Genomic DNA, 13650 nt, shown 5'->3' with positions numbered 1-13650 from the left:
AAATAAACAAATAAAATAAAGATCTGAAATGTAATTTAGAGTAGACAACCTTAGCTTCAATGTAAATCACTGAGAATTAAACTTCTTGCTCTAGGTGAAAGGAGAGTTAAAAACAAAACATGAAAAATACAAGGAGAAAGTCAGGAAGAAAAGACAAGAGAAGGCAAAGAAAAAGAGAACTGAATAATGGAAAGAGAAAGAAAGGAAAGAACGGGAGGGGAATATAGGAAAGAAAGGAACAGAGCAAATACAGTGAGGAGGGAGAGGGAGAGGAAAGAAGGTGAAAAAAGAAAGTTGGAAATGAAAGAAAGGAGAAAATGAGATAGAGCAGGGGTGGGCAACTCTGGTCCATGAGGGCCGGAATCCAGTCGGGTTTTCAGGATTTCCCCAATGAATATGCATGAGATCTATTTGCATGCACTTTCAATGCATATTCATTGGGGAAATCCTGAAAACCAGATTGGATTCCGGCCCTCGAGAACCGGAGTTGCCCACCCCTGAGACAGAGGAAGGAAAAATGGACAAACGAGACAATATGAAAGAAAGATAACCCATTAAGCCAGGGGTGTCCAATGTCGGTCCTCGAGGGCCGCAGTCCAGTCGGGTTTTCAGGATTTCCCCAATGAATATACATGAGGTCTATTTGCATGCACTGCTTTCATTGTATGCTAATAGATCTCATGCATATTCATTGGGGAAATCCTGAAAACCCGACTGGATTGCGGCCCTCGAGGACCGACATTGGACACCCCTGCATTAAGCATTAGATCAGTGGTCCCCAACCCTGTCCTGGAGGACCACCAGGCCATTCGGGTTTTCAGGATAGCCCTAATGAATATGCATGGAGCAGATTTGCATGCCTCTCCCTTCCATTATATGCAAATCTCTCTCATGCATATTCATTAGGGCTTTCCTGAAAACCCGATTGGCTTGGTGGTCCACCAGGACAGGGTTGGGGATCACCGCATTAGATGACTCATCATGACAGAATCTGCCATTTCATCTAGCTTGGCTTACCTGGCAATGGGTTTCCAGCAAGTCGTTTTTTTCGCCCAGGTGCCTCCGTTACCTCATCGTCATGTGGCCCTACTGGGAAGCAAATGGAAATCGTGGCTTGCAATGGTGCTCAGTGTAGAAGCCATATTTACAGTGTTTGGATATTTTTTTTTCCAAATTTCATGAGTCTCATCATTGTAAAAAAAGAAAACGCGTTTGATAAATGTCAAAACAACAACTGGTTAGCACGGAAAGCTGTAGTCATAAAACCTTAACAGCTCAGAGAAACTCCATCAAAAAGGTCGACCATTACTCAACCACATGGAGGGTTTATGGGAGAGCGAAAGAAATGTCAAACAGATTTTGCAAATTGGAGAGGTTTGTTCAAAACCTGAGATAATATCATTCACAAGTAGATGTGCCTTTGATTGCAGAACCAGGTTAACCTTTTAAAACTTTCCCTCTAGACACATTATTCAATGCGAGATTTAAGTTGACAGAGACACTTGTAATAATTTGTGGTTTGCGTAACATCGCATAGCCAAGTGTCGCCTTAGACCTTCGTGGGAGGGTTTTTTAATTTTCTCTTTTACCCTGTATAGTGTAGCAATGAACTAGTACAAAATTATTTGGGGTTTAATTGAATCACTATTCTATTTTTGGTGTCATTCCTTGCAATCTAGTGGAAACCGGAAAGGAATAAAAAGGGATCAAGAATGTCTGTCTGTCCGTCCATCTGACGGGCGGGGGGGGAGGGGGGGCGCAAAATAACTCCTTGACAATTTAACAGAATGGAATGAAACTTCAATGGGAGGATAATCAGTAAAAAGATACATCAGATTTGACAATAGGCCAGAAAGGATTGTGGACCTAAAGAAATAAGCTTCCCCCCCAAATGGCCCAATGCATTTTTATGGGAGAAGTTGGGTACCACCAACTTCTGCATTGAGGGTTACCATAAGGTTCCAGAAAAAGGAGGGTGGATTGAGGCTTCTGGATTTTTACTTCTATTGAAAGGGTGACGGAACTAAAGCGCGCCAGACAATCACGCGCTGACAAAGACATAAAAACATAAGAATAGCCTTACTGGGCCAAACCAATGGTCCATCAAGCCCAGAAGCCCGTTCTCATGGTGGCCAATCCAGGTCACTAGTACCTGGCCAAAACCCAAGGTGTAGCAAAATTCCATGCTACCGATACAGGGCAAGCAGTGGCTTCCCCCATGTCTTTCTCAATAACAGACTATGAACTTTTCCTCCAGGAACTTGTCCAAACCTTTCTTAAAACCAGCTACGCTATCCGCTCTTACCACATCCTCTCGCAATGCGTTCCAGAGCTTAGCTATTCTCTGAGTGAAAAAAAATTTCCTCCTATTGGTTTTAAAAAGTATTTCCCTGTAAATTCATCGAGTGTCCCTTAGTCTGTAAATTTGACGGAGGGAAAAATCGATCCACTTGTACCGTTCTACACCACTCAGGATTTTGTAGACTTCAATCATATCTTCCCTCAGCTGTCTCTTTTCCAAGCTGAAGAGCCCTAACCTTTTTAGTCTTTCCTTATATGAGAGGAGTTCCATCCCCTTTACCATCTTGGTCGCTCTTCTTTGAACCTTTTCCAGCGCCACTATATCTTTCTTCAGATACGGAGACCAGAATTGAATGCAATACTCCAGATGAGGTCGCACCATGGAGTGATACAGGGGCATTATAACATTTTTAGTCTTGTTAACCATCATTTTTTAAATAATTTCTAGCATCCTATTTGCTTTTTTGGCTGCCGCCACACATTGAACGGAAGATTCCATCATATTGTTTACAATGACACCCAGGCACTAAGACAAATGCGTACAGGACGTCAGCGCACCAGATTAAAAGGTAACTTTAAAGTGCTCCGAGGGGAGAGGCGTGGGGGGGGGGAACCCCCGCTTTTACTTTGAAGTGCTGACGTCCTGTGCGAATTTGTCTTAGCGGCTTTGTCCTCATGCGATTGTCCCACGCACTTTCATCTATGAACCACTGAAAGAAATGGATACCTTTCTCTGGAATTTTAATTAAACCTTTATCACAGAATTCTACATTTAAATTCAATCAATCCTTGTTAGATATATACGTATAATTTTTTTCAATTTCTAGTGATGTGCTCAGACCCACAATCTCAAAATTAAAGTGAAATATAAAATTTGCCAGCGCGGGTTGGTCACGGGACCATCATAGCACCATCTGGTCCCTCCGCCTCAACTTTCGATGTTATAGCATTCCTTTTCCTTATTTATTTATTTATTTATATATTTTTTTTTTTATTCTTTATTTATCATTTTAAAAATTTTAACAAAATCAAAACATTTTGTACAGAAAGATTGTCAGATCGATCACAAAATAATAAGTAAATTATTAACATAAAAAGAACAAAATTCAAATCGGACAATCTCAAGTCCTCAATAATTATGTGATCCAAGATATATATAAGAGTGAACTTTTAAGGAAATCAATTATAAATACTATATAATAAAGAACAGTATCATGTGTCTGACTTGAGGAATTATTCTATTACCAAGTCCAACAATTACTTAGTTGTTATTGTGGTAGTTGTTGTTATACCCTCTTTTTCCAGACGTTTCAGTGTCAGAAAAGCTGTAAGTTGAGATGGCTCAAAAAACACATACTTATTATCTCGATATCTTACTATACATTTACATGGGAAACGTAAAAAGAAAATGCCACCCAGCTGTGTAACTCCTGCTTTCAACAAAAGAAACTGACGTCTACGATTCTGAGTTTCTCTACTTATTTATAAGCATAAACTGTGCTACTTATCTTCGGTTGATACTGTGAGGCGACTTCTACTGCATCGCCGTGCACCAATTCAGTATATTACTGCTTGCTGTTCTTTTCGAGCCGGGCCCCCCCATCCCGACTCGAGTTTCGCCATCTTACTGCTTCCTCAGGAGGGAACGCTTTTTTTAAAAAATCGTTTCATATTAATAAATTGAAGAGATTTCATTTTTCTTGTGGAGTTCATGACAGAATTAGGGAAAGATAGGGGATAGGGGATGGAATTAAGGGGGGAGTAGATAAGTTTGAATTAGTTCATATGGAAATTAAATTTGAAAGAATGATTTAAATTTGCATGAAATATTATTATTGTGATTCTTATTGTATTGAATGCTTTTTTTGTATTATCCTATTGTACTGATTATTTGATTCTTTCAATAAAAATTATTATACATAAAATCGTCTCCCAAACTTGTCTGAACACTCAAAAATGGCTGCTGCCGATCGACAGACTTGTTGCGACCTTTTTTCTAGAGCAAAACGGTCACCCTAACCGCACAGAAACTTACAGCACTGAACCATAACATTCATGGACGTCCTCCTTTCAGACTGACTGTCCCGTTTTCTACTCTCCTCATTTCCCAAGTTGCCCCGCACCAAAAAAACGAACCCCCAAATATTATCATTCAGCAATTGCTGCACCATTTCCCTAAACTGCTCCACCTCCAAAAAACAACCCCCCCCCCAACTAGTTCACCATGCTCAAACTGTCTCAATCCCGCACAGCTACCCCCTGCAATTGCACAAAATGGGACCTGGGCTAAAATTGTACAAGTTTGTGATGTTTATGGTATAAAACTTTAACTGGCTCTTCTCCAATCTACCTGTCTGAGCACCTTGAAATCGCAGGCCCCTCTCGCACACGAAACGCCTACCTGTTCACCTTTCCCTCCCTAAAAGGCTGCCTCTACAAGAGATTCCTCGATAGATCCCTAGCATTCCAAGCGGGCAAATGGAACAATTGCCTAACCGCCCTCATTTCCAACTCTCCGCCCTACCAATTGTTCAGGAAGTCATTAAAAACCTATCTCTTTGACAAATTCCTCTAACTCTCCCCTCCCTCCTTCCCTGCCCTCGATATGCCTCCAAACTCTGACTCCTCCTACCTTGCCAAGACACTTTATGGCCTTTCATAATCGATCTCTGTTTATCTAAATGCCCTGTCCTTGTTACGCCTATATATTATATGCCTTATCATTGCCATGCATGTAACTTCGCTGTAAATGTACAGTCTCTTCATCTGTTAACCGCATTAAAATTCCATGGAATTGCAGTATACAAGAATAAAGTTATTATTATTAATATTATTATTAATAAAGATGGGAAAAAAATACATCTTATCAGTAGTCCAGGAAGGTAACTATGTCCCTACTCCGCCCCCCCCCCCTCCTTTTAATCAATATGCGCTAGAGGGTTTTAGCACGGGCCGGCGAAATAAGTGCTCCAATGCTCACAGGAATTCTATTAGCGTTGGAGTATTTACAGCGCCAGCCAGGGCTTAAAAACCTCTGGCGCGGCTTGATAAAAGGGGCCTTATATATTTTAATAGGAAGTATTTGTTTCCTGCTTTCAACTCCTGCCCGGTGCCAGCTGAGGATAAGTAAACCGATGGCAGTGAAAATACGAGGTCCCACCTCTCGGCTGGGGATTTAGAGGTGACAGACAGGCAGGCAGCAGGAGGAGGCTGATGCCAGGAGCAGCTGGCAGCGACATTTTGGCATAGCTCACGCGCATGTCACCTTTTGCGCAGCTCTGATTGTGGTGCACCGCTGCCCATATGCTGTAAGCCAGGGGTGGGCAACTCCGGTCCCTCGAGGGCCGGAATCCATTCGGGTTTTCAGGATTTCCCCAATGGATATGCATTGAAAGCAGCGCATGCAAATAAATCTCATGCATATTCATTGGGGAAATCCTGAAAATCTGAATGGATTCTGGCCCTCGAGGACCGGAGTTGCCCACCCCTGCTCTAAGCCCTCCGCTCCAGGCTCAGTGTTTTGAGTTGCCATGAACACACTTCCGGAGGCTGTGATAGGCAGAAACACATTACAGGGCTTCAAAGAAGGTTTGGATAGGTTCCTAGAGGACAAAGGGATTGAGGGGTACAGATAGGAGTAGAGGCAGGTTATAGGGATAGGAGTAAGAGGTAAGTTATAGAAATAGTCAAGGATCACTGCTCAGGCAATAGGCCTGAAGGGCCACCGCGGGAGCAGACCGCTGGGTGAGATGGACCTCTGGTCTGCCTCAGCGGAGGCAACTTCTTATGTTCTTATGAATACCTGGCAGCTGGAGTTTGCCGAGTCCCGTTGTAAGGGATATGCAGAGGGCAATACTTTTCAATTCATTTGCCTTTTTTCCTCATTTTTGGACTTTTCCAATTTGTTTCATACATTCATTTTTTCTTTTCACTGCTTCGAATATAGTTCTGGATATAAGGCAGGATATATAAATTTTAGAAATATACAAATGGGGTCCACTTCCCCCTAGGCTTGGTACCCATCTTGCCTGTCTCTTACAACAGCACCTTGAAATATGTTAATATTTGGACAGGCTCTTACCGTAAATTAAGACCCTAGGCCAGGGGTAGGCAATTTCGGTCCTCGAGAGCCGGAGCCAGGTCAGGTTTTCAGGAAATCCACAATGAATATATATGAGATGGATTTGCATGCACTGCCTCTGCTGCTTGTGGGGTATTTGGACAAGGAAGATGCCTTTTATTTCAAAAGGCATGCATGATTGGTCATAAATGTATTTTGCAATATTGGTTACAGAAAGATCCTCCTAGTTTTGGGCACTGGAGGAATCAATTCCATCGTTTAATTTTGTTTGAGGTTTGGGAGGTTCGTAGATTTCCTAGACGAACTCGTCTCTTTTTGAAAATTTGGGACCCATATATTCAAAATCTTTCCTCTAGAACATGAAGTATGATTCTTAACGTTTTACACCGAAGCTTTGGAAACAATCACCTTCCATTCAGGGGGAGGGAATAGGGGGGATGATTGTAATTTGTTTGGAAATATTTATCGTGTCGGTGTCTCAGTTGTGAAACAGAAATGCCGACACGATAAATATTGTCACCTGAAGAAGGCGACGTTGTCACTGAAACTGGATCCTAGTTGGGATTTTGTTTTATATCTTTTAATGATTCTTTTCCAATAAAAGACTGCTGTTCCCACATTGGTTGTGGCATCTCCAGTGCCTCTTCTTGCTATCATCCATAGTATTTTGAGGCTTTGTTTCTTTTTTTTTTTTTTGTTCTTTGCAGATGAGGATGAGAATCTTTGCCAACTGTTTCCTAGGACAGGTTGCCCGCAAGTTTCACATCTGTGGGAGGGTTTGGCAGTCCCTTGTTGTCACACAGCTTTTGTTCCCTCACCTTATTCTTTGCCTTCTGCCCAAATAACTCCTGGTGCCTGGTCCTCTTTTAGCTGACAAAAGAAACTATTTGACGTCCAGTGGAATAAGCTGGGGTCAGGCATGATACAGAAGGCAATGTACTCTTTTCAGAGGAGGGACAGAAGGTGGCTGATGCTACTTTGGCGGCCCCTACTGATCCTATAATGTGGTGCTGAGAAATCATCTGACCATAAAGACCAGCCGACAGGCCCATATAGTTTGACTGAATCAATACGGCAGAATTTCTTATAGCACAAGAGGGCACTCGGAGAAACTGGAAGGGGACAAGTTTAGAACCAATGCCAGGAGGTTCTTCTTCACACAGAGGGTTGTGGACACATGGAACGCGCTCCCGGAGGAAGTGGTTGGACAGAGTACGCTATGGGGATTCAAAGAGGGATTGGATTCTTATGTTCTTCTTATATTTGCTTAATCTCTGGGTTTATCTTCCTCTCTTCTCAACTAAGGACCTGAGTGCTTTCCCCAAGTTACAGTTTTGGGCTTCTCCACCATTACTGGGGCAGTGAGGAAGAAAGACAGCAGAGGAGGTTTAAGCTAACCATTACAGAAAACCTTCCAGCTGTGAGAGAACTGAAGTTGAGCTGTACACAAGAGGCACTGATATATGTCAAGCGGGGACAGATACATGTAAGATATGAATACAGCAAGAACATGTGAAGGATAGATTTTCATGTTAACCTGCAAAGCACAGATAGGTGAAAAGTAGGTCTTCTTCAGATTCCCATGCAGGCCTCTCATCGATGCCCATAAAACATTACCACAGCCTGTGTAGTGTTCTGATAACATTTCTGTCAGGTCTAACAAGATCCGCGCTTTTCTTTTGGAATCACACTAAGAACTTCATTTGCAACATTCCAGGTCGGTACTGCTGGCCTGGAACTTATACAGTATTAGAAGTTTGAGATCAGAAAATAGTATGAAGTTGTAAGAGAGGGGTGGGCACACTTGACCATCTTTCGTTTCACTGCCCACTGGTTCAAACATTCTGGCAGGAAGTGTGGAATAAAATACAAAACATATTGGAAGTTCGTATACCTCTTTCTAATGGAATGGTGATATGTGGCTCAAAGAGTCCCACTAAGATGGTTATTTCTTCAATAGAACTCTTAACTTGGAATCGCATATAGCTCATAAATACCTCTTATTCCAAGTGATAAATATCAGTTGTGATATTTGATTCAACCACTCTTAATAGCTATAAATTTCATACCTTACCGAAGCTTCGGACCTCAGAAACCCCACTCATCGCTCAAATGTTTATCATGGCGTTAAGCTTGGACGTGTTGTCTCCTCACTGGCTCACCTTTTTATCCTAATTGGATTTCAATATTTAAAGTGGAGTTTTCAAAGTGCAATAGTTTCAAAGTGCTTTAAAGTGCTACTAGTCAAATGCTTTTACATATGTACTAAAGGCTTATGCTATTAAGAGTGGTTGAATCATATATCACAACGGATATTTATCACTTGGAATAAGAGGTATTAATGGTGATATGTGGAGCACATGCTACTTCAAAACTTATTTGACAGTACATAATAATAAATTGGGTTCATAGACATAATCGCGGAAGACAAAGGCGCGCGCCGACAACTGAGCGCAAGATGGAGGCGCGCGCCGAAGAAAATTACTGTTTTTAGGGGCTCCGACGGGGGGGGGGGGTTTGTTGGGGAGCCCCCCCACTTTACTTAATACAGATCGCGGTGGCGTTGTGGGGGGTTTGGGGGGTTGTAACCCCCCACATTTTACTGGAAACTTAACTTTTTCCCTAAAAACAGGGGAAAAGTGAAGTTTTCAGTAAAATGTGGGGGGTTATAACCTCCCAAACCCCCCACAACGCCCCCCACAATGTGGCACGATCTGTATTAAGTAAAGTGGGGGGTTCCCCCCCACGCCCCCCCATCGGAGCCCCTAAAAACAGTAATTTTCTTCGGCGTGCGCCTCCGCGCTGCGCTCAATTGTCTGCGCGTGCCTTTGTCCCGACGCGCTTTTGACCTGACACCAATAAATTGTTCATGATACTACCTGGAGTGGGACGGGGCCTGAGGAGTCTGAGCAAATCAGGGCCTTCCAGATGTCCACGTATGTAAAGGGTTCCCATAATCATCATGTAAACCTTACCCTAACACTAGATAGGAAGTGAATGTTTAAGTGAAGGGGGGGTGTCCCCCATCACCCTCCCTCAAAATAGAGGGTTACTTTGTAACCCTCAAAAAGACAAAAATAGTATCCACTGTGGTTTGTGATTGGGGCAGTATGGAGCGCAATTGTCGGGGCACATTTGACGGGTCACCTCCCACTCAGTGTTGTGCGCTCAAATTTACGGGACGCGATTGTCGTGCGTGCATTTGATGGGGTGGTGTATTCACCGTCGGTCCTGCTGTATATCATTTTCATTTTTCTAATTTGGCTGAACTATCAACATGATGGGTGTATCGAAAATTAGAAGCAACACTTAACTTTAGCCCGACGGTTACTCAACCGTTTCACTCCTTGGTTTCATCAGGGGTCGTGCTGCTTCCTCTGCATGTGTGCTCCTCCCCACCACACCACTGAAGCCAAATTTTCATGCTATTCATTTGAAACCGCACGCACCACTTATGAGTATTCATTTCACCGGTATGAGACAGCGTCAAAACGCTAGTTGGTGACCCCTGAGACAGGTGAGCTCCCGCCAAAACATGGACCAATTGCCTGCCTCTTTGAGGCGCAGCAATTAAAATTTTGGATTTTACTTTCGGTCCATTTTCCATCCCCTACTCCTCCTTTGACTTTTGATTAGGTCTAAAGTAAGGTCCCATGATTCTGGAGTAGACCAAGGCAGAGGGGTGGGCATGAGGTAGCTATTAGGTGCTTCGCAAGGCGCTTGCAAATAAGGGACCTGCCTGTGTGTGGAATTTGTATAACGTACCCCCCCCAAACCAGGGATACCTTGCACAATATCTCCATATCACAATATCAGGATCAAGGGGGGCCACAGCCAGGGCTGGATTTAGATGAAAAGAGGCCCTAGGCTATTCCACTTGAGGCCCTTTCACCTCCCATTTTTAAGTTTGTAAATTACATGAGAGATAATAAAATACATCATTACTGTGATATATATCAATATGTTAAATGAAATATGTTGTTATTGATACTAACTTTATAAAAAATGTGACACGGATAATAAATAAAAAAAGTCAAGAACACTTATTTGGACATTTATTCTCAGCACCATATATAGTACTTGTAACAATAACTAATCAAACATAACACACAACATTGCCCCTTCCTATGTCCATAGTGCCCCCAGTGCGTCCTTCCTCACCCCCCCCCCTCCGATGCCCGCCTGCCTCCCATCCCCCTTCCATTGAACACCCCCCCATGCCATCCTGCCTGCCTGCCTTCCATTAAACCCCCCCACCCCCCCCTCCGATGCCAGCCTGCCTGCCTCCCATCCCCCTTCCACTAACCCCCTCCCCCCCCCCCCGATGCCAGTCTGGACCGCCCTGTCCTGACGGATCCACTTTTTGCCTCTCTGTTTCCGGACTGACGTCTTTCCCTCCCTGATCCTCCTCCCAGGGCGAGAAAAAGAAAGGGAGAAGCCGAGTCGGCGCCCCGTTGCGGCCGGAGCCGGTTCCGATCCCGAAGTGTTGAATTTCTCCTTATTTTCGGTTCAGTGTTTTAGTGTTCACTGTTTTTAGAATAGTGTAATTTTAATTTTGCTAACAATTTTAATGTAGGCCCCTCTTGGTCTTGAGGCCCTAGGCTGAAGCCTAGTTAGCCTATAGGAAAATCCGGCCCTGGCCACAGCTAGTGAGAATGGGTTAATTCCCGCTGAAGAAAGAAAATTAAATATGCCTGTCTCTGCTGAAGCAAGATTACTTTGATTGCCTGTGCAAGCGGCGGGGTTATTTTGCGCCATAATAAATAGCTTGGTTGTTAATATAAATAAGCCACTGGGAAAAAAAAAAAGAGAATTGAATTGTACATCTTTTTACGAAGACCACTAGCTCAATAAGCAAATGGGGACAGATTAATGACTTTTGGCACTGAGAGACAGCTTAAGGAAATTATCAAAAAAGGAAATACAGACAGAAACAAAAGTAACGGGCAACTGATTAGCAGAACATCAGGTCGAGATGGCTGCTTGGAGCTCGTGACCAAGGAACAAGCGGGCTCATCTTCTGCTTGGTTTGGCTCATTTTCTTGCTTGTTTGACTAATTGATGGGGATTATCAGTCTGAAGCATGCCTCAGCCCAGTCTGTGCGGGAATTCAAATCGCTTCAATTTAGCGGAGCCCCTCGGAGAGCCTGGAGAGCAGAGAACGGAGCAGATGGGCTCTGATTTAATTGACTTACCGCACTTGTCGCTCATCTCCTTCCTGACCAAGTCCTTCACGTCTTCCTCCTACAATTCCAAGTGGAGAAACCTCTTTATTACTGTTCATTATCACTAATATTATGATTATTTGTATAGTGTTACCAGGTGTGCACAGGGCTTTATGGACACATACAAGGAGGCAATTTTATTCAGAATTTGCCATGTGTAAAGCCTGCTTTACATATAAAACAGACTCTCACAAAACTATGTGAGCACTGATATGTAAAAACTGGAAAGAGTTGATCTGCATTTATGTAGGCATTCCCAAGACATAGTTTGGATGAAACAGAGGCAGATATACAATAAAGATAAACATTTTAAGATGCATTTTGGATGGAACAAACCATATTCTGGCACTACTTTAGAAAAGAATCTGCCAATGTAGAGCCTTTTGTAAAATACATCCAAGAGTTGCACACAGTACTCGAGATGAGGTCTCACCATGGTTCAGTCATAATGCCACTCTACAGAACCATGGTGAGACCTCATCTCGAGTACTGTGTGCAATTCTGGAGGCCACATTACCGAAAAGATGTGCTTCGAGCCGAGTCGGTCCAGCGGATGGCCACTAGGATGGTCTCCGGAATCAAGGGTCTCTCATACGAGGAAAGACTGGGCAGATTGCAGCTCTATTCTCTAGAGGAGCGCAGGGAAAGGGGTGACATGATTGAGACATTCAAGTACGTCACAGGTCGTGTCGAGGTGGAAAACAACATATTCTTTCCCAAGGGACCCTCGGTCACAAGGGGGCACCCGCTCAAACTCAAAGGAGGGAAATTTAGTGGCGACACCAGGAAGTATTTCTTCACAGAAAGGGTGGTAGATCACTGGAACAAACTTCCGGTGCAGGTGATCAAGGCCACCAGCATGCTCGACTTTAAGAATAAGTGGGACATTCACGTGGGATCCCTACGAGGGTCGAGTTAAGGAACTGGGTCATTAGCACTTAGACTTAATGAGGTGGGTCAGTGGAGTGGGCAGACTTGATGGGCTGTAGCCCTTTTCTGCCGTCATCTTTCTATGTTTCTATGTTTTCTATGTTTCTATGTACCAGTTACATAAGGCATTGCGCCCTTCTCTTTGGCTGCCAACTCTGGACTCGGTCCCTTCTGCCTTGCTGCGCTCTATGCTTGGAACAAGCTGCCCGAATTCCTATGGCGGGCTCCGTCTCTGGAAGTATTCAAGGCCCAGTAAAAAGCCCATCTCTTCAAGAGCGCTTTTGAATCCTAACTCCTCTCACCTTGGGTTCTGCATCCCCAACCCTATATTTATTAATTAATTAATTAATTTAAAAAATGTATATACTGCATACAACGATGCGGCTTGCATATCACATACATAAAATCTTGTTTCCCTGTGATTACCACATATAACATAGACATGTCTAAACAACATCATTAATCGTCATTAATATGTCGTGTCTGTCTGTCCAAGTTAGATTGCAAGCTCTTCCGAGCGGGGGACCATCTATAAATGTCAAAATGTACAGCGCTGAGTACGTCTTTCAGCGCTAAGTGATAAGTCATAGCAGTAGTAAGGAAACTTCGTTTGGGTTCAGATGGGTTTTGATTTTTAAAAAATGATTGAAGACGCAACTTTTTTTCTGAGATATTTCATCAGGTTTGCTGGAATGTTTCTAAACTTTATATCGCTAGAGACGCAGTTATTTTGTCACTGCTTTTCCATCGGATTTGTTTATCGCCTGCCACTAGGATGGTCTCAGGCCTCAAGGATCTCCCATATGAAGAACGTCTGGGTAAGTTGCAGCTATACTCTCTCGAGGAACGCAGAGAGAGGGGAAGACATGATAGAGACGTTCAAATATGTTACTGGCCGTATTGAGGTGGAAGAAGACATCTTTTTCCTTACAGGATGACAAGAGGGCATCCGTTAAAAATCAAGGGCGGGAGATTTCATGGTGACACTAGGAAGTATTTCTTCACCGACAGGGTGGTTAATCATTGGAATGATCTTCCACTTCAGGTAATTGAGGCCAACAACGTGCTCGATTTTAAGAAAAAATGGGCTCAGCACGTGGGTTCACTTCGAGG

The 13650-nt window shown here is 43.3% G+C and overlaps 1 protein-coding gene across 1 annotated transcript in view; it reads right to left on the bottom strand.

Annotated features, from left to right (window-relative positions):
• The window catches only part of LOC117366868 (collagen alpha-1(VII) chain-like), a 311407-nt gene that overhangs the window by 7143 nt on the left and 290614 nt on the right, over nt 1-13650 (bottom strand). Inside the window, exons 83-84 of the mRNA XM_033958833.1 lie at nt 11578-11626; nt 1018-1089 (exon numbers count right to left, since the gene is read on the bottom strand). Of these exons, the coding sequence (XP_033814724.1) occupies nt 1018-1089; nt 11578-11626 (121 nt within the window). The remainder of the gene's footprint in view (nt 1-1017; nt 1090-11577; nt 11627-13650) is intronic.

This window comes from Geotrypetes seraphini, chromosome 9, assembly GCF_902459505.1.
Source record: "Geotrypetes seraphini chromosome 9, aGeoSer1.1, whole genome shotgun sequence".
NCBI lineage: Eukaryota > Metazoa > Chordata > Amphibia > Gymnophiona > Dermophiidae > Geotrypetes > Geotrypetes seraphini.
Note: the sequence above shows the minus strand (reverse complement) of the source record. Positions and strands in the feature narration are given on the sequence as shown.